Source organism: Delphinapterus leucas, chromosome 13 (assembly GCF_059928025.1).
Source record: "Delphinapterus leucas isolate spDelLeu-1000000601 "Yukka" chromosome 13, BTC_Dleu_Yukka2, whole genome shotgun sequence".
NCBI lineage: Eukaryota > Metazoa > Chordata > Mammalia > Artiodactyla > Monodontidae > Delphinapterus > Delphinapterus leucas.
In genome coordinates this window covers 54,800,188-54,828,010 of record NC_143141.1, presented here as the reverse complement: position 1 = coordinate 54,828,010, position 27,823 = coordinate 54,800,188, and the positions used below count along the sequence as shown (strand labels likewise).

The following is a 27,823-nucleotide window of genomic DNA, read 5'->3' as shown; positions in this document are numbered from 1 at the left end:
CTCTATTGGAATATTAATATCAGACCCATTTCTGTAAGCCACAGTTTGCAACCTTTACCTACAGCTGTGTTTTGTTTGGCCAGGAATATTAAAAAAAATTTTTTTTGCATATTTGCCAACACTTAAATATTGGTACATTTCACACAAAAATCTAGAGTTCTTTTGTCCCTTGGAAAATTGAACATCGTGGCAGCATTGGTTTCATGGGTTGGTTCGGTGAAGCTTATAAGCAGCTGCCCCCTTTTGGTGGTCTCCATAATTCTCTGTTGTCTTACAGAAGACCAGCTTCACTTGTTTGTTGCCTGCCTGGTTCTTGTAAGGCTTTTGAATTGCCTGCTGTGTACTGTTATTTTGTGAAGTGTTTTAAAAGGGGGACTTGGGGTCTTTGAAAGATCATTCTGCCAGTATTGTAGAAGATGGATTGGAGGAATATGAGATGTGTCTGGTTCGAATTTTAATGCAGGTGGGATGCCCTTTTCTTCTGAACCCATATTACTTTTACCTTTCTCAAAGCACTTACTATATATAGCTTCCTCTTATATGTGTTACATATCTCTTCAACTAAATTGTAAACACCTCATACATAACATGTGCTCAATGAATGTTTGTTGAATTTAATTATACTTATTTTTAAGAAGACCGTGTTTGTTTGTCTCAAAGGTGAGTTTTCTTCGCAGTTTTAGAGTACCTCTTAACTGAAAAAATCTTTTACAAATTTTAAGTATCAGTTGAAATTTATTCTAAGAATGAGTAAATGTCAAACACTTTTAAACTATGTGTTACATGTGAAAAACAGAACAGGTAGGTTCTGTATAATAAGATGGTGGACTTTTAATTCATTGTCCTGTTTGCCAAGCATCATGATGAAACACTGTGGGAAACTTGTCTCGGTTTGCCGTGTAATTTTTTTAAGTCATTTTGAAGATTATTCCAAGAGCTTTTTGTTACTATGTATTCTACTGATAGCTAGAAGTTTTAAATTAATACCATTTATGGTTTTTTATTTTCTAAATTTTTAAAATGCTTTTTACTGTAAAATAAAATGTAGATGCAGAAAACCACACAAGAAATGTGCAGCTTAGTGAATTATTCTAAGACCAACCCTCATGTAACCATCTTCAAGGTTAAGGAATAGAATTTTGCCAGCCACCTTAGAAGCCCTTTCGAGTGCCTCTTCCAAAACATAACTCCCTTCCTTCAAAAACTAACCACTGGGCTTCCCTGGTGGCACAGTGGTTTAGAGTCCGCCTGCCGATGCAGGGGACACGGGTTCGTGCCCCAGTCCAGGAAGATCCCACATGCCACGGAGTGGCTGGGCCCGTGAGCCATGGCCGCTGAGCCCGCACGTCCGGAGCCTGTGCTCCGCAACGGGAGAGGCCACAACAATGAGAGGCCCGCGTACCGCAAGAAAAAAAAAACAAAACTAACCACTATTCTAACTTTTTTGAAAATCCCTTAAGTTTCTTTTTGGCTTTATTACCCAAGTATGTGTCCTTAGACAGTGTGGTTAGCCTGCTTGCACCCTTCCTCTCTCCCTTCCTCTTTATTTCTTTCTGATTAAGTTTTCTTCCTTTTTACCCTTTGTTTCTCTTAAGGCTTTATCTTATATGTTTATTTTTCCTTGTATTCCTTTAAGTCTTCATTTCTGAAGTGGTTTTCTTTTTCCTTTTATTTCAGATTCTTTCTTGAGCTCTGTCACTTTATTTCTGAGCTTCTCTTTTTTTTTAATTTTTAAATTTTATTATACAGCAGGTTCTTATTAGTTATCTATATGTATTAGTGTATACGTGTCAATCCCAATCTCCCAATTCATCACACCACCACCATCACACACACACACCCCCCACTTTCCTGAGCTTTTCTAGTTCTGATTTTTTTTTCATGTCTTACATAATTTTTTTAAGCTCTTTTTGAAATAGAAGCTCATTTTTGTCTCTCCTGTGAGCATATCTTTCTGGCATGCTTTCATTGTAGGATATAATTTTATTCCCTGTTTTTTATTTTATATCTTTATTTTATTTACTTATTTATTTTTACTGTGGTAAGAACATTTAACACGAGATCTACCCTCTTAAAATTTTAAGTGTACAATACAGTATTGTTAACTGTAGGAAATGTGTTGTACAGCAGATTTCTAAAACATATTCACCTCGTGAAATGGAAACTTTTACCCATGGAACAACTCCCATTTCCCCCTCTGCCCTGCTTCTCTGCATTTAACTGTTTTTCTTTTTTTTTTTCTTTTAATATTTATTTTATTTATTTATTTAGGCTGTACTGGGTCTTGGCTGTAGCACGCAGGATCCTTGTTGCAACACGCAGGCTTCTTCAGTTGCGGCGTGCGGACTTCTTAGTTGAGGCATGCGGGCTTCTTAGTTATAGCATGAGAACTCTTAGTTGCGGCATGCATGTGGGATCCAGTTCCCTGGCCAGGGATCGAACCCAGGCCCCTGCATTGGGAGCGCGGGGTCTTATCCACTGGACCACTGGGGAGGTCCCAAGTTTAACTATTTTTGTTTCTCTTTCCTTATTGTAACTTTGTATGATATTCAACCCTCAACACTTTTCATCATTTCTTTTTATGAAACTAGTTTTCTTGAACTTGTAGGAGGAGGCTTGGTTCCGATAGCTCTTTTAACTTCACAGTCCTCTGCTTTTTGTTTTTTCCATTGTTTAAAAAATGGTGGATGGCTTTCAGAGATTTTCTGGCTCTTTCTACTCTGGCACTTATGTCCGGACCCTCTTTCCTTAATCTTGTTTTTCCCTGTCCTGCTCAATTTTGTTTCTATTCCCAGTACTTCCTCTTAAGTCTAGGGTCTGTCTTGGAAGAGAGTCCCAAAGGTCAAGTTTTGAGAGCTCAAAGGGACTAGATTGTTCCATGCCTGTAGGCCTTACTGTAGACCCCTTGCACTTACCCACTTTTGGAATAGCTTCAGCTTCTGTTCACAAACTGTCTCTCAGTACGTTCCAGGGAATACCTTTTGGCTGTTTTGTGCTTCTCTTCTCAAGTTCCTTAGACACCTCATTGCTTCCCTCTATTTTCTCTCACTTAGACACTGATAGAAAATAAGTCTGTGGGCTGTTGGTGGTTTGTTTACGTCCTTGTATTTTGAGGTTTGCAGGGAGACTTTGTTAAATAGTTTTATTGTAGTTATTAACCATGGGTTTGGGGTTTGCTCTATAGCTGCTCTGCCTGTTTTTATGTGAAGATTTGCAAGGAATCAAAAATTTGCTGCCGGGCTTCCCTGGTGGCACAGTGGTTGAGAGTCCGCCTGCTGATGCAGGGGCCATGGGCTCGTGCCCCAGTCCGGGAAGATCCCACGTGCCGCGGAGCGGCTGGGCCCGTGAGCCATGGCCGCTGAGCCCGCGCGTCCAGAGCCTGTGCTCCGCAACGGGAGAGGCCACAACAGTGAGAGGCCCGTGTACAGCAAAAAATAAAAATAAAAAAATTTAAAGAAATAAAAAAAAATTTGCTGCCACGACAGCTGCCATCTTCCCAAAATCATCTTCCTGGCAATTTTAATTCAGGGAGTGGTCATGTCTTTTTTTCCTAAAATCTTGACAAAAAACTTTCATTTCTTCTGAAATTATTGCCACTTAATGCCGTCCACTGATTGTATATAGATGTCACAAAATTCTGAACCTGTTGTTTTGCCCTGATTATTTCTTCATAGTTAAGAGAGCCTTTAAGAATCTATTAAAGATCCTTTGGGAAATTGTGAAAGGGTCATGGGATTGTCTTTCTGTTGCGCATATACAAGTGTTAGTGCTTTGACTTTTAATGCTTTAGCTTTTTCCAATATTCAAAAGCTAACCTACATTGTGTACACCTAGGACCATTCTTAAATCATGGAGAAAAAATTGGGTTTAATAACAAGGATCAGATGCATGAAAGTAAATAATTGCAGTGTGAGACATACCCTTCTAGACATGGATTCTAGTACTGTGGGAACACAGAGTAGGAACTTTCCCCAATGAGTGGGATTGAGTGAGGTGGATTTTATAGTCATAATGGAGGCTTATTAATGGTGTGTCAGTACCTTTAACAACTCATTATCTCTGTTTTTTTCAAACTTTTCCTTTAGTAGTTCTTCATACATGTGGATTAGCATTAGGCTTTCTTTAATTGCAACTTCAAAAGAGCATGTTGTTCAGATGGAATTAAAATAATTGATGTTTAAAAGTTTCCTTTTGTGATAAAACTATTTTCCAAATATTTCTTAAGTAGAGAACTGAAATTTAGGAAGTGAAAAGATCACAGAGCAGAATGGAACATATTATCTAACATAATATTCTTTACTTGAAAGTTAATGCTCAGTAAATTTTTTTTTAATGAATATCATATTTCACCCTTCAACTTTTTGTTCCATGTAGTTTGATTAAAATGTCTCCTTTGAAAAAAAAAAGTCTCCTTTGTTTAATTGAAAAAACTTATCATGCAGTATAATTTGAGTATAATTTTACCTTTGTGTTTCTTGTCTAGTTGGCAGCAAGTTAGAGCCAGGTTGTACTTGCTTGAAGTATTCTGCTTAGGTGTGTTGAACCCATTGTTTCCTAGTCTCCTCTGGTTTTTTATTTAGTCTGGATTAAATACTTTATAATATAGAACTTTAGTGTTTATAAAGTGATTTCATGTCAATTGTTTCTTTTGAGCTGTTGACACAAATAACTACTGTAAAAAGAGGACATATAAATGCAATTGGAACATTGTGAGAGAGATTGAAAATCCCTAAGAGAAGTTCAGGTGGGAATTACATGGAGGAGTTGTCATTAAGTGAGGCCTTAAATATTAGGGTTTTGACTGATTGGTGGTAGGGAGAGTAGACAATCCTGATGTTTAGAATAGCAGGAGGGAGCATATAAAGAAATGTACAGGAAGTATTTGAACAGGTTTGTCTAGTTTGGACTAACTTCATATGGAAGAGCATTAGGTTGAGGATGTATTGATAGATACTGAGTCAGATATATTGATGATAGTATGTAGCTTTTTTGTTGTTATTCTTATGAAGCAATCTAGGTAGGATGACAACTAGTATACTAGTGAAGAGCATGAGCTCTGGAGTCACATTATTCCCTAAGCTTATATCACAGTTGTGCCACTTCATGATTTGTGATGTGGGCACACTGTTTAATCTCTCTGCATCTGTTTCCTCATAAAATAGACACTGATAATAGCAGTTGCCTGGTAGAGTTGTTACAAAGATTAAAAGAGTTAATACAAGTAAAACACCAGGTATCAATAAGCATTCAATGAATTTTTTTATGTAAGAAAGTACTAGCTCTCATTTACATAAATTATGTGTACATAATTTATACACACACTCACACATGTTGGAAATGTACATACAAGTAGGAAAGGTAGGTCTTACCATGTATATATCTACAGGAAAGCTAGTAATATGTGAATTCAGTTTTGTTTTGTTTTTGCGGTACGCCGACCTCTCACTGTTGTGGCCTCTCCCGTTGTGGAGCACAGGCTCCGGACGCGCAGGCTTAGCGGCCATGGCTCACGGGCCCAGCCGCTCCGCGGCATGTGGGATCTTCCCGGACCGGGGCACGAACCCATGTCCCCTGCATCGGCAGGCGGACTCTCAACCACTGTGCCACCAGGGAAGCCCTGAATTTCAGTTTTTAATAGCACTTAGATTATTGTAGAACAAAAGTTCAACCATCTCAGTTTATAGATGTCACAGTTATGTAGTAGCAGAGCTGGAACCAAGATCTGTCAGACAATAAATATTTGAGCAGTAAACAAAACAGACAACTGTTTTGTCTGCCATTATGGAGCTTTCAGTCAATTAGGAAAGATGTGTATTGAGCCATCTCAGGTGTGCCAAATGTTATTAAAAAGTATAGGCAATTATGGAAGAAAAGAACTTGGGGCCCTCTGTAGTCTGGGATGTTAGAGGAAGTCTCTCTTAAGATTTTTAAGCTGAAATACGAATGATAGCCGTTAGCCAGGGCTAGGTGAAATGTACATACAAGTGAGAATGAGAAGAAGAGTATTTTAGGCAAAGATAGTAGCATTTGTAAAGACCCTGAGGGAGGAGGAGAAAGCATGGCCTATTCAGACATCTCAAGAGGGGAGAACAAGGGAGAGTGGCAAAAGATAAGGCCAGAGATGTTAGACAGGGGCTAAGTTATGCAGAGTCTCATACACCACGTTAAGGCCTTTGGACTTTGACCTAAGGGTCCCTTTGATGGGTTAAGCAAGAAAGGGATATTTTCAGTTTTGCATTTTATAAGATTATGCTATATTATAGAAAACAAATTAGGAGCATCAGGCATAGATGCAGGGGGACTAATTTAGGAAGATATTATCAGAGCCACTGTGTATGTTTGTGCAGAACACAAACCGTAGGGGGTACCATTCATGTAGACTACCATTGTAGTGGTCTAGATGAGAGATGATGTTGACCTGGACTATAGTTGTGACTGTGAAAGTGGAGAAAGATGGGCAGATTTCAGGTTTAACGACTCCAAAATCTATCTCCAGACCAAACCTCTCTCCTGAACTTTAGATCACATATATCCCAAATGCCCACTCTACTTAAGCATCTCACAAGTATCTCAAGCTCAACAGGTCAAAACAAAAAATACACACACACACACACATACACATACACACATCACCACAAACATTGATCTACCTCCAAGAAGAAAAAGTCATATTCTCTTTCAGTATTCTCTATATAGTATTATCAAATGGAACTAACATCCACTCAGTTGCTGATTCTATCTACTAGTAGTGACAGCTAGCTGTAAATAGCTGCAGTTGATATGGCTACTTAGAATTCGGGTTTTATATTCCATATAAGTTTATTTAGAAACTTGAATGATTATTACAGTTAAGTGTTACTACTTTCTAAAATGCTCTGGAGTTAGTCTATTTAGTAACATATACTTTCTAAAAAGTAAATTTATTTATTTATTTATTTTTGGCTGCGTTGGGTCTTCTTTGCTGCGGGTGGGCTTTCTCTAGTTACAGTGAGCGGGGACTTCTCTTGTTGTGGTGGCTTCTTGTTGCAGAGCACGGGTTTTAGGCGCACGGGCTTCAGTAGTTGTGGCACGCGGGCTCAGTAGTTGTGGCTTGCAGGCTGTAGAGCGCAGGCTCAGTAGTTGTGGCACACGTTACCTTTAATAATTTTTAGCATAAATATATTTTACTTAAGTAAGGTTCATATAGGGTTAGTTTAGTCCTATTTTAAAGAGGACTTAATTCTGTGTTAAGTTAATCATGCTTTTGTGTTGTTTTTAGAATTACATATAAAATCAGTATATTAAGTCAACCAGTATACAGTCTTAAGTTTTAATCTTGGTTTCCAAATTTGATATGGGGGTTATTAGTAAGGTAAGATATCATTGTCTGCCTTTATTAAATTTATTTTGATCATGAGTGTGCTTTTAAAAGATGCTTATTTTCAGTGGAACAATTCACTGTAGTTTTACTGCATGGCTGACTAATTATAGCTTATATTCAAGGCACTGAAAACCATATTACACATAAATAAATTTTGGTGATAAAGAATACCACCTGTTTGTATTCACATGCCAACCAAATTTATCTTTGTACTTTAGGACATTAGATCTGTTGATTTTCAGGTTTCTGTAACTTTGTTCCTTTCAAAATAACTTTTCAAGTACAGTTACAAGGCTATCAAAAAACCAAAGTGCTGGGCTTCCCTGGTGGCGCAGTGGTTGAGAATCTGCTTGCTAATGCAGGGGACGCGGGTTCGAGCCCTGGTCTGGGAGGATCCCACATGCTGCGGAGCAACTAGGCCCGTGAGCCACAACTATTGAGCCTGCGTGTCTGGAGCCTGTGCTCGGCAACAAGAGAGGCCGAGATAGTGAGAGGCCCACGCACCACGATGAAGAGTGGCCCCTGCTTGCCACAACTAGAGAAAGCCCTCGCACAGAAATGAAGACCCAACACAGCAAATAAATAAATAAATAAATAAATAAACTTCTACACCCCCCCCCAACATCTAAAAAAAAACCCAAAGTGCTTGTTGGCTAACTGGTCGCTATATGGTTTGTAGCACAGGTGACATTACTTCTAATTCTAGATGGTAAGGATATTTCTCTCCATTTGTGGTTTGTTTGTTTGTTTTTCTGTACTGTCCGTTTTTTTCAGCCTTTAACGCATTTTGGTTCAGATATGGTATTGATTGTAGTCCCAAAGATTGAGAAGATGGGTTTTCTCAGCTAGATTTACTCTGAAAGCTAGTAAGCGCTTTTTTTCTATCACTATGTTTAGTAACATGTAAGGTAAACTAGTGCGATGTTTTAGATACTAATAGAAGTTTACAAATTATTTTGTCATGAACTTTTTAAAAACATTTATTAGAAATAGCTATTTTTCTCGACAGAGAAAACAATTTTCACTCAATTTAGATCTCTTATGGTACTATTTTTTGAAACCAGTATTTCTCTGTGTGAAAGGCAGGGTTATGCGCTAGGGATTCATTGTTAAAAATATATATATATATTTGGTCTTTATATGGAAAATATCATGTTTGTTTACTGGTTAGAAGCAGTTTTTTTTTTTAACTTATAAAGCTATTACTTCATATTAACTTCTCCAAGAAACAAATGAACAACTGAGACTTTTTTGGCGGGTTGGGGGAGACAAGTGCTGTGACAATGTGTAGGGAACCTCTATATACTGTATAGAAGTAGCACAAAATTGTTTAGGTAGACATGGCATTTGAACCATGGTTACACGATGCATTTGGGCAAGTTAACTTAGGAGAAAAGTGGATTCAGTGGAAGATTACCACAACAGATCCCACTCCCCTCCCCAATTTTAGTGTTCTCTGCTTTTAGCACGAGTTGGGGAAAGGTTTTTTCCCCCACTCAATTTTTTTTTTTTTTTTTTTTTGCAGTACGCGGGCCTCTCACTGTTGTGGCCTCTCCCATTGCGGAGCACAGGCTCCGGACGCACAGGCTCAGCGGCCGTGGCTCATGGGCCTAGCCGCTCCGCGGGATCTTCCCGGACCGGGGCACGAACCCGTGTCCCCTGCATCGGCAGGCGGACTCTCAACCACTGCGCCACCAGGGAAGCACCCCCCCTCAATTTTATTTCTTTTTTTACCCCTATTTGAAAAACTGTTTCTCTATGAGACAAATCTTTGACCCTTTTGTATTCTGCATCCTTCCCGCCCTTTCCCTTTCTTGACAGGAAAATGCAGCTGCACACATTTTTTGTTTAGAGACAATGGATCACATGCTGTGTCACCTAAATCTATGACCAAGAGGCAGTTTTATCCCTAAGAGATCATAATGCTTCAGTTGTCCTGGATACATGACATCATGTAGCATTATAATCAAACATACGTCTTTTTGCAGTAGTACTTTTGGGATTTGAATCTACCCTCTAATCTCAATATTGGATTTTATGCGATGGACAGTATTTATAATAGAGAACCTTAAAACAAAGAATGTATTGTAGGAAAGGTTGTGAGTTCCTTTTATATGGCTTAATTTTCTTACCTCAGGGTTACCAAAGTTATCAGATAATTTGAGTTAATAGAATATCTTTATAAAGTTCTAGCATTAAATTTGTTACACAAAGCCTTGCAAATAGTATGTGCTCAATAAGTGTTACACTATTATCACTACCAATGTGATAAATTAACAAGAAAATTGTTTTCCTTATTTAAAAATGAGGAACTCTTAAGATTTTGAAAATAATTAGTATCTGTAAACTGCTAAAATATTTTATGTTGAGCTTATTATAAGCTTATTATACTGCTGAATAAATCTAGGAAATATAGTACTGTGGCTTCCAGTCTTGAGTTATGGTATGTTTTATAATTAATTAATAAAAATGGTTTATTCCTAAGGAGGTGAAGGTGAGGAAAGGAGCGGGAAATTGAACGGAAATTCCTTTTATTATATCATAAATCTTAATCAGAGACAAAGCTTAAATTACAGTAAAGAATTGAAGTAATTGCCAGGCAGTTCTGATAAAATTCACAAACATTTGCGATTTCTGTGTATGCCTTAACTCTGTAGTAGATTTTTTTTTCCTATGGAAACATTGTTTAGTCATGTGAGCTAAGTGAATGACAGCCTATTTCCCCTTGCTAGGGTTGTCTTAGCCTGTCAAATGGTTTTTTATGTTGGTTACTTTAAAGTGATTGGATGGGAAAGCCACAAATCTGAGAAGGGGCCTACTCTCTGGTTACTCTTTTCACACTTCTAAGATTGTTTAATTTACTGATGACATTAAGTTCTTGGTGAGAGGTAAAATAGCAAGTCAATAGAAATAAAGTTTCCAGATGTCTTAAGACCATGTAAAAAAGCATAATTAGAAATTGTAAATATGTATAATTAAATACAACCAAATATCATACTCATTTGTCACATGCTTCAGGAATTTAGATGTTTAAAGTATTTATAATGAGACTGATTTTAAATAGGAAGCTAGACTAGTAGGGTGAAGACGGTGAGAAACAACTGTATCTGTAGGTCAGATGCTGCCACATAGTTCCAGATTAATCATCCCGTGCTTTAAGTCTTCTTCGGGGCTTCTCAGTACGATTGCTCAAGAGCTGGTTTCAACTTCTTTCCAGTTCTAGTAGAACATAACAGATGGCATGCTTCCTTTTTAGTCCAGTGTAGTAAAATTTTTTTAGAAACAGCAAAATTGATTTTCCTCATTTATCCTTTCTGTGTAATGAGGACAGAAATATTCAATGATTGGCTCAAGGGTGCAGGGAAGAAATAAATTGGAATAAATTTCCTTTGGGATATCAAAAATTAACTATTATTTTATTTTGATGTCTTTTTTCAGTGCTATTTTTCATTTCCTAAAATGAATTCTTAAATAATATTATGGATTAAATCTAAATTTGTAACAATTAAAAAAGTATCTTGCAAACAATAACTTACGGATTTAGGGTTCTTAAGAACTATGATATAGGTAAGATAAAAAATTAAAGTTGAAAAGTGTAACATGAAATTCAATAATATAATTTGAAAAGCACTTTTTAAAAGTATTAAACACAGTAGAACTGAATTAATTGCAATTATTTCTTATTTGCTGTGGATTTATATTACTAAGGTATACATTAAAAAACTTTTATGTTCATGAGAATTGCTGGACTGAGAGCCTGATTTTTTTGGGTTGTTAAATTTTATATACATGAGTCTATTTTTAAGGTACTATAGATGTTATCCTGAAATTTACAGTATAAGTAATATCTTAAAGAAATTATTTTGAATATTTTAACTTGGTAAGAATTCGGTAGATTCATGATAGATTCTGAACTAGTCAGATACAAATAAATATAACTATATATGTAGATATTTATATTCCTGTCCTGTTTTGATTATAGCATTATATTTGCCACTGTATCTTTTTGTTATTGAGAATGTCATTACTAGTGAAAACTCAACATATTTTATTTCAGAGGTAATGTAGTTTTTTTTTTATATAAATTCTTTTGTTAGAATGTTAGCATTAGGCAGCTATTAATAAAGGAACTTAAAATCTTTTGGGGCCATTAATAACAAAAAACTAAAAAAAGTTCTGAAAGTTTATATGGTTTAAATGCTTTTAGATTATTAAACTAGAAAGATTTGAAGAAAGGTTCTGTCATGTGGTATGATTGGTAAAAGACTGACATACATAAAGCTCATGGAAACAGAATAAGGAAGTGAAAGTCGTATCATAAAGAAAATGATGAAACTGTTATTGCAGCACTCTTCTGAGAAGTCCTAATTTCTGCCTCACCGGAGGGTGTCACTGGTCATAAAGGAGGCCCATCCTTAATACTAGAATTTTTTTTTAATTTCTTCAAAACACAAAGTATAGTTACTGATTTTATACCTAATTTTTTTGTATTCGAGAGATATATATAAATCTACTACTTTAGGAAGAAAGCTAATAATTAAAAATTAATAACAGTAATAATAATTACCATCTCTATAGCTAGTATTTATTGTGTACTTACTCTCTACCTTTGTTCTAAGTCCTTTATATTTATTCTCATTTAATTTGTACTAACAATCTTATGAAAGTAGGTACTGTTAGAATTCTTCGTTGATAGGTCTTATAGCCTGTTGAATGGCAGACCTGGAATTTGAACCCAGGCAATATCTCTTCACAGCTCAAGCTCTTTAACCCTCTGCTTCACTGCCACCAGATGTGATTCTAATGTTAATAATAATGATTTAGATTTCACTTTTATGACTTTATAATATGAAATTGCCTTATCTTTCACAATTTTAACTTCAAATGTACTGCCTCCCCAACTTTCTGTTTAGTACCTTCTAGTATTACATATATATATTCCTTTCTCAAGGAAGAAGCCTTTCATTTTATAGTTGTACACTGTTTTACCATAGAATCTAACACCTATGACAACGGAGCCATGAGTGTAGTAGGAGTAAAAGGTTTCTTCTTGAAGCATCTTAGAAAAGGACAAGGAGAGATTATTCTGAATAGTGTATCTCTTATACTTCGCTTTCTCTATCTTTTATCCACATTACCAGATGTAGAGATATTATAATCATAATCCAATATAGCTTATATGTTAGCTTTGGAATATATTTTAAATTCCTATATACATTTAGATATTTCTGACATTTTAGAATTTATAATATAATACATTTCCTGGTTGTCAGGAAATTGCTTATTCTGTATCCTCAACTATTAAACTACAAGTAGACAAAAAGGGGTTCCTAAGTATTTGGGGAAAAAAATTACAAAGTTGATGCATTAAATTCATGCACCTTAAGGTGCATTATCATATCTTATATGAAATTCTAATGAAATTTATCTGGATTTCCAGTCTATAGCAGATAATGCTTCTATAATTGTATTTCCATGTTTTAGAAATCCAAAGTGCTCCGAAAGCCAAAAGTTTTCTCTTAACCCATGTAGTGTTAAAACATGATCTGAACTGATATAAGACTATTGATGGTCTTTATTTACTCCCTTCTTACTGTGAATATACATTTTTCTGCAGAAACATTAACATTTTCATTATGGGGTCCTGCCTCAGACCTCACTGACACACTGTATAACATATCACATGTGCATTGTAGTCCCTTTCTAACATCCAGAATATTCTGAATTCTGAAATATATCTGCCCTCAAGGATTTTAAGTAAGGGATCATATACCTGTATAATCAGGTACAGTGACTACAGTACAACTGAGGACTAGGATATAGAACTAGGAAGATTAATCCAGTAACTCAAGCATAACAAATGTGAGACCTTTGAGTGTGAAGCAGTATTTGTAACTGGAATAATATATGGATCCCTTTTAAAGAAAATAATTATATATCCCATTTTTAGAATCACTGACTTTAGTTTCTGAAGTAAGTTTATTTTTAAGTCTTTCGTTTTTTTCTTTATATTGTTATTGAAATGAAAACACAAAATGAAAATTTGCAAAACTTGTGGCCCCCAGAGTTTATCCATGGCATACACTTATTGAGAAACACTGAGAAAGTGGCAAATAGTCCTATATACTTGAGTAATCCCTCTAAGTATTATTCTTTACCAAATCTTTGTTTATAATAGCCTGAATCATAGTTAAGGGGTTAAAATACCTTTCCTATATTTAAAGTATGATTTTTTAAAGGGATGAGAGGAAGTAACCTCTTGGAAAAAAACATGTACACACAATTTTTGATTACCACCTTTCACCTCCAAGGAAATGTCTTCTACCTACTGCCAGTTGGGAATCACTGTCATAACAAGCAACTCTTAGTGATAGGAGTAAGTGAAATTCCTCAAGTGTGTGGAGGCAGAAGAAACTTAAGAACCAGTGCTCTAAAATACGGGATAATGTAAGTTAGAGAAGAACCAGTGCTCTAAAATATGGGATAATGTTCTTTAGAGATATTGCCATCAGAAACTAATGTAAACATCCGTTTCCAGCGGCATGGGGAACTAAGTACCTGGACTAGTCTTTCTGCTGAAAACAACCTAAAATGCTGGACAAAATGCATCAGTGCTCTGGCACAAAAGTAAAGAATATTTAGACTGAACACTAATTGGAAACCCAGTGAGGTAAGCTGAGTACTGAAGCTGGCTATTGCCTTGAGGGTATTTACCAAATCAAGTGAGCTTCTGTTTTCCTGGCCTTTTGGGGGCTCAAGGATCAGGAAGCAAAGCCCAGAGCCACCAGAGTAAAACATTTAGCAGTCTTCTCCAGTAATAGCCCTTTTTCCATAGGGGTATATACCTTCTAGGTGTAAGAGTGATCTAGAAATTCTTTCCCAACAAAGAAAATTATCTTTCTATAATATTGCTGCTAACAGGAAAAATAAAAAATCTCTACTGAAAATTTGTTACCACAAACCAGCCCTCACACTGGTTTGCAGCCTGAATTCACACTAGACCTCAAGCTAAGAATTTTATTTTATTTTATTTTTTGTTTGTTTTGTTTTGTTTTAATATTTATTTATTTTTGGCTACTTTGGGTCTTCGTTGCAGCATGGGGGATCCTTCGTTGCGGCGAGCAGGCTTCTCTCTAATTGTGGCACGTGGGTTCCAGAGCACATGGACTCTGTAGTTGCAGCACACAGGCTCTCCAGTTGTGGCACACAGGCTTACTTGCCCCGTGGTATATGGGATCTTAGTTCCCTGACCAGGGATTGAACCTGCATCCCCTGCATTGGAAGGTGGATTCTTAACCACTGGACCACCAGGGAAGTCCCCTCTGCCCTATTCTTTTCTCTCTTTGCTTTTCTTACCTTTTTCCACTTCCTCACTTTCTATACTTAGCATTTGAATTCTGTTAGAATTTTAAATGATCCTGGATTGTTACTACTCCCAGGGGCCTGACAGAAGCAGCACAAATCATCATTGTCAAAGAATTCCTGTTGGTAAAGTTATAATGAAAATGAGTTGCTTAAAATAAAAATTTACAAGCCATCTAAGGAAACAGGGCACAATGTAAGAGAATCAGTAGAATCAGACCTACAAATCGTTCACATCTTGGAATTATTAGGTGTAAAATATAAAATAATTATATTTAATATGTTCAATGAAAGCTTAAAAATGAGGAAAAGAGCAAACATACATTTTGTAGAAGAATCAGAAGTTCTAGAAATGAAAATATACAGTAACTGAAATTAGAATTCAAGGAATAGGTAAAAGCAGATAGACCCCATTGAAGAAAAAATGATACAATAAAAGATAAACGTGGGACTTCCCTGGTGACACAGTGGTTAAGAATCCACCTGCCAGTGCAGGGGACATGGGTTTGAACCCTGGTTTGGGAAGATCCCACATGCTGTGGAGCAACTAAGCTCATGCGCCACAACTGCTTAGCCTGCACTCTAGAGCCCACGAGCCACAACTACTGAAGCCTGCGTGCCTAGAGCCCGTGTTCCACAATAAGAGAAGCCACTGCAATGAGAAGCCTGTGCACCACAACTAAGAGTAGCCCCTGCTCGCCACAACAAGAGAAAGCCTGCACAGCAACGAGGACCCAGCGCAGCCAAAAATAAAATAAATAAGTAAATAAATTTAAATGAATTTAAATAAATAAACATTCCGATTACATCAGTTAAAAAAAAAGATAAACCTGAAGAGATTCAGAATGCAGTACAGAGAGACAATAAAGTGGAAAATATAAAAGAGGTTAATAAAGGGGAAATTTTTAAGAGAAAACACAGAACACTTTCAAAGGATTATCAGGTTTCAATAACAATAATGGAAATAGAGATCATGAAATGATGTACTCAGTGAAAATAAATCTAGAAGCTGTGACCTACTCTAGTTCAACCCAGAATTCTACAGCTAGCAAAAAATAACTTTCAAGAACAAGGGCAAAATAAAGACATGCTCAGAGAAATCCGAAAGTTCACTAGCAGACCACTTCTTTTTTTTTAACTGAAGTATAGTTGATTTATAGTGTTGTGTTAATTTCTGCTTTTTAGCAAAGTGATTCAGTTACATGTATTCTTTTTCATATTCTTTTCCATTATGGTTTATCACAGGATATTGAATATAGTTCCCTGTGCTATATAGTAGGACCTTGTTGTTTATCCATTCTGTATATAATACTTTGCATCTGCTAACCCCAAACTCCCACTCCATTGCTCCCCCATTCCCCTAGCAGACCATTTTAAGTAGAAGGAAAATGGTCATTGAAAGCCTGAGATTCAAAAAGGAATGATGATCAAAGACAGTGGTAAGTGTATGTTAATAAAGTGTAAGTTAATTTTTTAAAAACTGTATAAACAATAGTGTCTTATGGGATTAAAAAAACTGAAATAGCAGTTGTTTTAGTTATTTACTAATTGTCAGTTTATTTTATAAGCTGGGGAGAGGTGATTGGAACTAGTATCCAAAAGATCTTTTTGTTACTCAGGAGAAGATTAAAAGTAACTTTGGATTTTGATGAGTATGTGTGATAAAAATGTTATGGTAATGGGCTTCCCTGGTGGCGCAGTGGTTGAGAGTCCGCCTGCTGATGCAGGGGACACGGGTTCGTGCCCCGGTCCGGGAAGATCCTGCATGCTGCTGAGTGGCTAGGCCTGTGAGCCATGGCCGCTGAGCCTGCGCATCCAGAGCCTGTGCTCCACAAGGGGAGAGGCCACAACAGCGAGACGCCCCGCGTACCGCAGGAAAAAAAAAATGTTATGGTAACACTTTAGTAATAGAAATAAATATATAACTTCCAAACTAGTAGATGATAAAAAATGGAACCAGAAAAAAATAATCCCAAAGGAGGCAAGAAAAGAGAGAAAGACACAGTGTGGAACAACAGATAAGATGATAGAAGTAAATCCAAATATATATATACCTTATATTTTAAAATGTTCAGCTATATGGGGTTTAGTCCAGACTACAAAGAAACAAAAGGAAAACATGTTGTAAGTAAAATGATGGAAAAAGATATACCAGGCAAATGTTAATGGAATGAAAGCTGGGATATCATTTGAAATAGATTTTAAGACAAGTAGAATTACTAGAGATAAAAAAAGAATTGAGGGCTTCCCTGGTGGCACAGTGGTTGAGAGTCCGCCTGCCGATGCAGGGGACACGGATTCGTGCCCCAGTCCGGGAAGATCCCATATGCCGTCGAGCGACTGGGCCCGTGAGCCATGGCCGTTGAGCCTGCGCGTCCGGAGCCTGTGCTCCGCAACGGGAGAGGAAGAATTGATATGTAACGGTAAATGTTTCATTTCGCCACTAATGTTTAGAAGTTTTAATTGTATGCAACTAATAACCAAAACCACAAATAAAGCAAAAATTAATAGAACTACCAGGAAAAATTGATAAATTTCACCAGTATAGTGGGAGATTGTAATATATCTTCCTCATTAATTGGTAAAGAGAGCAGACCAAAAAAAAAAAAATCAAGAATATAGAAAACTTAATGTAATTAACAAGCATGATCCAACGAACATATATTGCACCCAGTCACTGTGGAAACATCAGCTGAATCATCATGAAAATCAACCACATACTGGACCATCTAGTAAGTTTCAACAGATTTCAAAGGATTCGTATCCTATAGATCAATTCATTTAAGTTAGAAATCAGTAAGAAGAAAAATCACATGGAAATTAAGATATATTCTTCTAAATAACTCATGTATGAAAGAAGAAATGTTAATGGAGCTTGGACTGCCCTTTGTCTGGGAGATGTTAGGTCATCCCTCAATTTTGTTTGTGGCAAACACAACCCTGAGAAATGGCCCACATAAAGGCCTTTCAGTCTTGGCATACCTGATGAGAATGTTAGAGATGCTAAGGGCCAATGATGAATTGGTTCTTCCAGCAGGAAAGAGAAAATTTTTAACAAATAATGCTGGAACAGATGTGTATCCATATGTAAAAAAATGAAATTGAGTAAAAAATATGTACATAACTTTTTTTATGAATTGAAGACCTACTGTGAAAGGTAAAAGCTATAATACATTTAGAAGACAGTATGGGATAAAAGCTCTATGAATTTGGTGTACAGAAGGAATTTTCTTTTTTTTAATAAATTTTATTTATTTATTTTTGGCTGTGTTGGGTCTTCGTTGCTGCGTGTGGGCTTTCTCTAGTTGCGGTGAGCAGGGGCTACTATTCGTTGCAGTGCGCGGGCTTCTCATTGCGGTGGCTTCTCTTGTTGCGGAGCATGGGCTCTAGGCATGCAGGCTTCAGTAGTTGTGGCACGTGGGCTCAGTAGTTATGGCTCGTGGGCTCTAGAGCTCAGGCTCAGTAGTTGTGGTGCATGGGCTTAGTTGTTCCGCGGCATGTGGGATCTTCCCAGACCAGTGCTTGAACCCGTGTCCCCTGCACTGGCAGGCGGATTCTTAACCACTACGCCACCAGGGAAGTCCTCAGAAGGAATTCTTAAATGAGAAACAAACTATGGTAACCATAAAGAAAAGGATTAATGCACCCTATTAAAGTTAAGAACTTTTTCATTAATAGGCAACTAATAAAAAGACAAGCCACCTAAATAGGGAAAGATATTTGCATCACATATAAGGATTGGTATCCAAACAATACAAATGACTTCAACAGACACTTAATAGAAGAGGGAATCTAAATGGCAAATATATATATATATATGTTTGCCATATATATACACTTGACTTTTATGTTTCTTTTGTATATGAAAAGATATTCAACCCCATTACTTATATGGGAGATGCAAATTAAACCACAAGGAGTTACAATTTCATAGTCATCAGGTTGGCAAAAAAATTTTTTTTGATGAGTACATGGAGCAAACAAAATACACATACATTCCTGGTAGCAATTTGTCATTATCAGTTAAAATTGAAGAAAAGAATACTCTGTGACCCAATAAGTCCACTCCTTCACATATATTCTGCTTTTAGAATTTCAGAAAATTTATTTACAGTTGTGTTCCAAGGGATATGAACAAGGATGTCCATAACAATACTACTTGTAATAGCCCCAAACATAAACATAAATAAATGTTCTTAAGAGTATAATAAATTGTGGTATGTTCATAAAGTAGAATATAAGTCATCTGTAAAAAGAATGAATTACTGCTGCAATAATGTTAATGAATTTGGTGGGGGGAAAAACAAGTTTCAGTACAACTCAACTTTACATGATGTGTGAAAAACTTAGAGGGCTAAATAATATAATATTTAAGGATTCTAACTATAAAGGAAAAATTTGTTTGCTTAATCTTTGATACAATCAATTAAAAATGTGGATAAATTAAGTCATAAAATCTATGTGGTTTTAACCAACATTTTGTGTTTAGGAGGTTCCTTAATTATTTCGGGTTAAAAAAAGCTATCACTGTGACACCTCTAATACCTTGTAATTTGGCACCTTGTACCTTAGATGACACTGAAAATTCTCTGCCTTAGTTTCCCTTCTCTTACTCTCTGTCAAGCATTTCCTCTCAGACCAGTGTTAATACAAACCTAAGCAAAAGTGCTCTCCTCTAACCTTTTGAGAAGTGATCTGAGAATTCCAATATGGAATCTTATTATGTTCTTCTTGCCCTGGAGTTGAGTGTCATTGTAGCATTGAACATAATATGCAGACATGCAGTTCTCTGTTGGACAGCTTTGGAGATGCATGAGCTGCATAGCTGTGGGAAAAAATGGTGCATTTTAATCCTGAGCTGTCTTCTCAAGATGCTGCCATGGCCGTCATACAGTGAAGCTCTAGACAGGGGCTCCAGAGTGATTGTACTGGGTTTATTTGAACTCTCCACTTTGAAAATTCTCCTTGTGAGAGGAAATTCTGTCCTTTTCTGAAATGTAGATTTGGAGTCTTAACACAGATGTGTACTTTGCTAAATCGTCTTGTACATTTACATGCCTTTTTTTTGTACCAATGTCTTGGTTTTGGAAATCTATTTGTAGTGGATGTATTCATTATTTGGGTTATGTTATTTATACACCTAAGAAATTAGGATACATTTTCATATCCCACATTTTATTTTCTAGGCCTTAAGTGCCTATTTTGAGTGACATTTATTATGTGTAACAGTTAAATTTGGTTTGTTGAAGTATTGTTCTTAAAAGATCACTAAAAGGAAGTGTTATCAATACATCAGCCCAGATTTCCTTTTATTTCTTTACTTATTTTGCTTTATGAAGCAAACTTCCATGCACATTATTAATTATCTGCTATCGAATGCTTTCAGTTCATTTTAAGAAGTAGTTTCATAAAAATTTTAAACAAAATTTTCTTGATTTTGGTGTAAAATATACAGACCTTTCTGTTGTAATGTTACATATGTATTTCTGAGAACACTGAAATTGTGCAGAGCTGATGGGTCGCACCCAAAACATGCAAAGCTTTGTAATCAGAACACTAATAAAAATAAGTCTTAATGAGAATACTAGAATATTTAAAAAGATATATTAACTCTGTTACATATAAAGAAATACTACAATCGACTTAAGGTTAAAAAACAAGAGATGAAGGTAGCCTGGTGGAAGCGTGTGCAAGGAAGGGTTGAAGCTACAGGGTTATGGAGGCCAGAGTGAAATGCATAAAGATTTGCAGAGAAGACTTCATTAAGTATTTTCAAGACAATGCGTGTGACCAGGTTGTGCCAAGAGGAAGAACATGGGTTGAATGAGAATTGTGTACAGTACTGTACTTTCAGCAGCTTGCTGCTTTCCACTGTATTAGCTTGTTTGGGGTTCAGCTCTTACTATTTAGTAGTGCAAAGACATAGGCTGGGAAAAATCATGTACAAACCAGTGTGACTTTCACATTGTACTAAAATCTTTCCCCTACTTACCAGTGAACTAATTTGTGTTACAGAAAAGCTTAATAACAAAATAAACTGTACTAAGAATGAGAGGTGGCTTCTATTTTTGACTAGAGGTCTTTGATCAGTCTGTGACCTTTTTGTGATTTTGTTTCTTGTGAAATGGAAATACTACAACTAAAAAATAGTCTAACACAGTCTTTTCTCCCTTGAGTACATTGTTTTAACTTTAAACTATAAAGATAATAAACACCTTAAAGAAAAACCGGAAAATATAACAGAGAAAAAAATTACCGAGTTACTAATGTAAGGCACTGTTAGCTTTCTGTATATTTTCTACTTTTTCACCAGTTTTTAATAAGCTTTTTTGTTTACTTCACAATCTTCAAGACAGTCATTTTTAACGACTACTAAATATTAAATTGATGTGCTTTTACTTAGCTATTTCTCTATAATAAAATATGTAAGCTGGGGCTTCCCTGGTAGCGCAGTGGTTGAGAGTCCGTCTGCCGATGCAAAGGACACGGGTTCGTGCCCCGGTCCGGGAAGATCCCACATGCCGCGGAGCGGCTGGGCCCGTGAGCCATGGCCGCTGAGCCTGCGCATCCAGAGCCTGTGCTCCGCGACGGGAGAGGCCACAACAGTGAGAGGCCCACGTACCGCAAAAAAAAAAATACTGGAATTTACAAATAAATAATAAATTTATAGTAAATATAATTTTGCTAGTAACGAATTTAGTTTGTTACTAAGGAATATTATCTTTTTAGTATGATATACTATAAAAATATTAGAAATTATTTATGGTAAGTATTTCAGATTTGAGGAAAGGGTTTATTTGGAATTATTATTTGAGCTTTATTTTAAATTTGGTTATTGTTTGTATTGAGCCATATGTATGACTGTTAATTACAGTGAAGTCATAGATCCATAAGATGAATAGATTATAGAGTTATAATTCAAAGAAATAATTGTTCATTTTTAATAACAGCAAATATTACTTATTAGGCAGTTACTAAAGCCTAGGGACTTTAATAAGTATTCAAAATACATTACTTAATTCTGTTAATATCACCTGTACATATTGTGCTATAGTGCTGCATTTTATTTGCCGTCATTTCAAATAACATGAAATAAGTTCTGTTCCTTGTATAGTAACCTTTAGCATCTTTGTTATACAGATATTGTGCTTAAATATTATGTGGGATATTGATTGCAAAATTTCTCTGATTTGGGGCTATTTAAATATGTATTTCCTTCTCCCATGAGTTTACGAATCTTCAGTATTACATTGACTGATAATTGTTTCTTTTGTTGCAGAACTGTAAGAGTAAATGGGTCCAATAATTGGAATGACTCCAGAAAAGAGAGCTGAAACTCCAGGAGCTGAAAAGGTTGCAGGATTAAGCCAGATTTACAAAATGGGAAGCTTGCCTGAAGCTGTTGATGCTGCCAGGCCAAAGGCCACTCTAGTGAACAGTGAGTCAGCAGATGATGAACTCACAAACTTGAACTGGCTTCACGAAAGTACTAATCTCCTAACCAACTTCAGCTTTGGAAGTGAGGGTCTTCCAATTGTTAGTCCATTGTATGACATAGAGGGAGATGATGTGCCATCCTTAGGACCGTCGTGCTATCAGAACCCAGAAAAAAAATCAGCAACTTCAAAACCCCCATACTCCTTTAGTCTTCTCATTTACATGGCTATTGAACAGTCTCCAAATAAATGTTTGCCTGTCAAAGAAATTTATAGCTGGATACTGAACCGCTTCCCATATTTTGCAACCGCACCAACAGGCTGGAAGAATTCTGTTCGACATAATCTATCCCTGAATAAATGTTTTCAGAAAGTGGAAAGAAGCCATGGCAAGGTCAGTGTTTATGAACATTGCTATATTTAGGGAGGTGGGGGAGAATTAACATGGAGATCGTAACATATGAGGAAATCAAAGGAAGACAAAAAATAGTCAGATTACTTCAGCTTGAGGTTAATTATATTCACCATTTGCTTTCATTTGAGAAGTTTAAAAATTTCTTCAGTATTGATATAAACCTAGCAGAATTATTTTCAGTCTACTGTAGGTACATAAATTAGGGTTTATTTATTATTATTTTCTCTCTTTTTAAAAAATTTTTAATAATTGAAGTATAGTTAATTTACAGTGTTGTGTTAGTTTCAGGTGTACAGCAAAGTGATTCAGTTATAATTAGTTTTTTTAATGTTCTAACTTTCTATTCTTAGTTTCTGTAATGTTCTTGTCACTATATTTATGTATTATTCTTATTTATTCAACGTGACCATCTCTGCCTTATAACTGGAGTGTGGATCATTTACATTAATGTAACTGATATGGTTGGATTTAAATCTGTCATTACATTATTTTTTTTCTATTTGCTGTATCTGTTCCCTTTTCTCCACTTTTCCTGCCTTTTTGTCAATTGAGTATTTTTTTATGATTCAATTTTATCTCTTCTATTGGCTTACTAGCTATTCTTTTTTTTTAAACTCGTTGCTATACAGTTTTCAGTATATATTTTTAATTTATCACAGTCTACCTTCAAATAATTTTAATTCACTTATTATCTGGCCTTTTACAGAAAAAGTTGACTAATCCTGATGCCCTATCTGGATCAATTCCTTTTTCCCAAGAAGTTGATTTAACATTTCTTATAGTTTGGGTCTACTAGCAATGAAATATTTTTTTAACCTTTTTGTGGAGGATGGGTATGGAATTCTAGGTTGACAGGTTTTTTTTTAAGTACTTTAAAGACATTACTCTCTTCTGGCTTGCATAGTTTCTGAAGAGAGGTCTGTTACGATTCTTATCTTTGTTGTTCTGTTTGTAATTTTTTTTTCTTACTATCTGTCTTCAAGATTTTTCTCTTTATCACTACTTTTTAGCAGCAGACTATGATGTGCCTAGGTGTGTTTTTCTTTATTTTATTTTATTTTTCTTTATTTTTATCCTGCATTGGTTTCTCAGAGGTTCTTGGATCTGTGGTTTGTTGTCATTCATTAAACTTAGAATTTTTTTTCCTCATTATCTCTTCAGATATTTCTTGTGGTTCACCATCTACTTCTGGGCTCCAAGTAAAAATATATTAGACCATTTGCTCTTGTCTCACCTCTTGGTTGCTCTGTCCCTCTTCCTACTCTTTTCTTTCTTTGTTTCAGTTTGGATAATTTCTATTGATCCTTCTATAGTTTGTGGGGTTTTTTTTTTGAATATTTGAATTTTGTTTTATTTATTTTTTATACAGCAGGTTCTTATTAGTTATCTATTTTATACATGTTAGCGTATATATGTCAGTCCCAATCTCCCGATCTTTCTATAGTTTTATTCTTTCCTCTATTGTGTTCATTCTGCTGATTAGCCTGATAAAGTTGTCTTCATATTTTTTAAGTATTTTCATTTGCCTTTTAAAAAATAGTTGCCATATTTTTGTTTAAATTTCCCGCTAGATCTTTAAGCATATTAATCATAGTTATAGTGTTTGTCTGATAACTTCAATATCTGGTCCATCTCTGGGTCTGGTTTTGTTGATTGTTTTATCTCCTGCTTTTGTGTGTTGCATAATTTTGGATTAAGTGGCAGCCATTGCTTGTTAAAGAATGGTAGAGACTGAGGTAAATAATATTTCTATCCAGAAATAGATATTCCTCTACTTCTGTCACATTGTTAGTATGAACAGGTATTGGTCAATCTAGTAAATAATTGAGCTGGGTTTGGGTTTTGTGGTTGTCATAGTTACCTTCAGTGTACCATAGTCTTCACATTCCTACAGAGATGGACTGTTGATACTTTGTACTTAGTGTGCGGCCTGCAATGTCAGGTGATGTTTCTCAGCATTTCTGCTCCAACTCCATCTTTCAGTTTGTGACACATTTAGAGGTGAGAGGAGTTGAATATTTCTCTCTGTACTCTTGCCCCTTCCTTAGCAATAGATTGCTCTTGCTTGTTACTTGGTGCAAAGTTCTTAGAGTGAACAGGGTGGGTTTCTTGGTTCTTCTGCTCCAGTTTTAGTCTTAATCAGACTCTGTACACCTGTGCCTCAAGAGTGGGACTTTCCTTGTCTCCTCCATGAGCAGACAGTCTCTCCCATTTACTCAGAGTGGAGTCTAGAGCTGCACTCATCAATAGCCAATTACCTACATATGGCTAGTGGTTGGCATATTGGATAGCACAAAATAGGATATTTCTGTCATTGTATAAATTCCTACTGGACAGCACTGTTCCAGCACTCAGGCCAATTTCTTTCTCATTCCCATCATGGTGGGTAGATGTTGCCTAATATCAGTGGGAAGTTCTAGGTTCAAGTGAGTGACCATTTCCCAGCAGCAGCGGATCTCTGCTTTGTATCTTTGAAGGATTTGGGCATGAACAGATTTCCTGCCCTTCTAATGGCATGTAGTATTGAATACATTGCCTAGTGTCAGTAAAATGTGAAGATAGCTGGGTTTTGTACTTTTCTCCCAACAGCAGCCATCCTTTCCCGGGGACTGGGGTGAGGAGTAAACTTTGCCTCTTTCTCAGCGGCAGACTGCTTTTGCTTGGTATGGAGCTTTGTCCAGGGTTTAGGCAGGTTTTGTGCCTCTGCCACAGTGACACCTGATCTCACCTTCTGCTCATTCAGGGCCTGGAGCATGAATGGGCTTTGCCTGATATCTTTGCTCCAGCCTCAGACCGTGGTAGGTTCTGCACATCTATCTCCGTCTCCAAGAGTGTCTTCCTTCGGTCTCCTGCCTGCCTACAGTTTTGAGTATTTTTTTTTCTTGCCTTTTATTGTGACTGCCACTTCTTCCATGGTCTACCAAATGTGAAACTGTTCATATGTTTTGTCTCTCCTCACAGGACCTGTCATACTTCAAAATTCAATTATTTCTGTTGTCTTGCAGCCTTAGATCTCAGATAGGCTCATAAAAAATTACGGTTATGTAGGCTATTTTGTTTTTTAATTTTTTTAAAAAAATTAATTTTTTTATAATTTAGTTCTGGCTGTGTTGGGTCTTCATTGCTACACATGGTCTTTCTCTAGTTGCGGCAAGCGGGGGCTACTCTTCGTTGCAGTGTGCAGGCTTCTCATTGTGGTGGCTTCTATTGTTGTGGAGCATGGGCTCTAGGCCTGCGGACTTCAGTAGTTGTGGCACACCGGCTCAGTAGCTGTGGCTCGCGGACTCTAGAACACAGGCTCAGTAGTTGTGGCGCACGGGCTTAGTTGCTCCGCGGCATGGGGATCTTCCTGGTCCAGGCTCAAACCCATATCCCCTGCATTGGCAGGCGGATTCTTAAGCACTGCGCCACCAGGGAAGTCCAGTTTTTTTCTTGTTAGGCTGGGAGTGATGTTCTTTTATGGCTTTCTATACCCCAAGTGGTAGCAGAAATCTCCTATTCTTATTTAGAATAAAAGTTAAAAGGACAAGTACTTATATTTTTTGGTAACTGAAGGATTTTATAGGACAGTGCTGTTCAAACTTGAATGTACCTACTGATCATCTGGGAATCTTGTTAAAATACTGATTCTGCTTCAGCAAATCTAGGATGGGGACTGAGGCTCTTTCATTTCTAACAGGCTCCCAGGTCATCCTGATGCCTCTAATCCATGGACACACCCTGGGTAGCAAGACATTTGGACACATCATCGTCTTATAACTAACTTAAAGGAGCTTATTAGTTATCTATTGCTATGTAATAAATTGCTGTGTAACACATTCTGTACTACACATGGAACATTTATGGAGGCCAACTATGTGGTTAGGCCATTAAACAAAGCCTTAGCAATTTCAAAGGATCAGTCTCTGTTATAGCCGGCCTCCAAGATGGCCCCCAAATGAGCCCCACCTTCTGGTATTTGTGCCCTTGTGAAGTCCCCTCCAATACTGCATAGGGCTGACTCGTGTAACCAAGAGGATATTGTGGAAATGATGAAGTGTGCCTTTTGAATCCAGGTTATAAAAGACATTATGGTTCCCATCTTGGATTCTTGGCTAATTAGCTCTATGGGAAGTCAGCTGCTATATCATACAGACACTTAAATAGCCCTGTGGAGAGGCCCCTGTGGCATGGAAATGAGGCCTCCTTCCAATAGCCATATGAGTGAGCCATTTTGGAAGCAGATCCCCCTGCCCCAGTCAAACTTTCCTTTCAGATGACTGAAAGCATTGGAAATTTTGGATGTATCCTTTCCACCGTGCATCATTAGATTTTATTTTTTGAACTGTATCCTTAATTCTTTTCTAGTTTTAGACCTATTGTGTTTATGCTTATGATGGGATGTAAAAGGGGAACTGTCTACTAGATATTTAGAAATATGATACAGGAATGGTAGTGATGTTATGGTATTAAAGCTCTAAGTTTAAAGCCCTCAGCGTTGATTTTCAGTAGAAGAGTCTAGGAAAAGTATGGTATAATGGAAGCCAGGGAGAGTCAGTTTAAGTGTGAATGAGCGACAGTGTCAAATGCTGCAAAAAAAAAAAAAAAAAAAAACTTGAAAATGATGAGCTAAGAAGTGATTGAGACAAGTAGCAGCCAAAAGATTAGAATTAAAAATATATGGGGCTTCCCTGGTGGCGCAGTGGTTAAGAGTCCGCCTGCCGATGCAGGGGACATGGGTTCGTGCCCCGGTCTGGGAAGATCCCACATGCCGCGGAGCGGCTAGGCCCGTGAGCCATGGCCGCTGAGCCTGTGCGTCCGGAGCCTGTGCTCCGCAACGGGAGAGGCCACAACGGTGAGAGGCCCGCGTACCGAAAAAAAAAAAAAGTTTAAAAAAAATATATGAACAGTGGTTATTTCTGTTGTGGCCACTTTCGAGCTACCAACATTATGTCATTAAATGCAAAGTGTATAGGGGATGTTTACAGTCAGCAGCACACCGCTGTATGTAAGGAACACATACAATCCAATAAAAAAAAGAAAACCTGATAGGAAAATTGACAAGAATATGAACAGGGGCTTCACAGAGGAGGAAATACACATGGCCATAAACATATGCAGAGATGTTCATCCTCTCTGGCAATCAGGGACATACAAATTAAAAGAACAAAACAGTTTTTACCCATTAGATTGCAAAATTTTTAAATGTTTTATTAGTTGAGGATATGGGGAAATAAATCAATATCAATAGTTTCTCACCATTAATAGGAG

General features: G+C 36.8%; 1 protein-coding gene across 1 annotated transcript in view; it reads left to right on the top strand.

Annotated features, from left to right (window-relative positions):
* The window catches only part of FOXN2 (forkhead box N2), a 56,206-nt gene that overhangs the window by 7,544 nt on the left and 20,839 nt on the right, over positions 1 to 27,823 (top strand). Inside the window, exon 2 of the mRNA XM_022573898.3 lies at positions 22,002 to 22,552. Within this exon, the coding sequence (XP_022429606.1) occupies positions 22,016 to 22,552 (537 nt within the window). The 5' untranslated portion in view covers positions 22,002 to 22,015. The remainder of the gene's footprint in view (positions 1 to 22,001; positions 22,553 to 27,823) is intronic.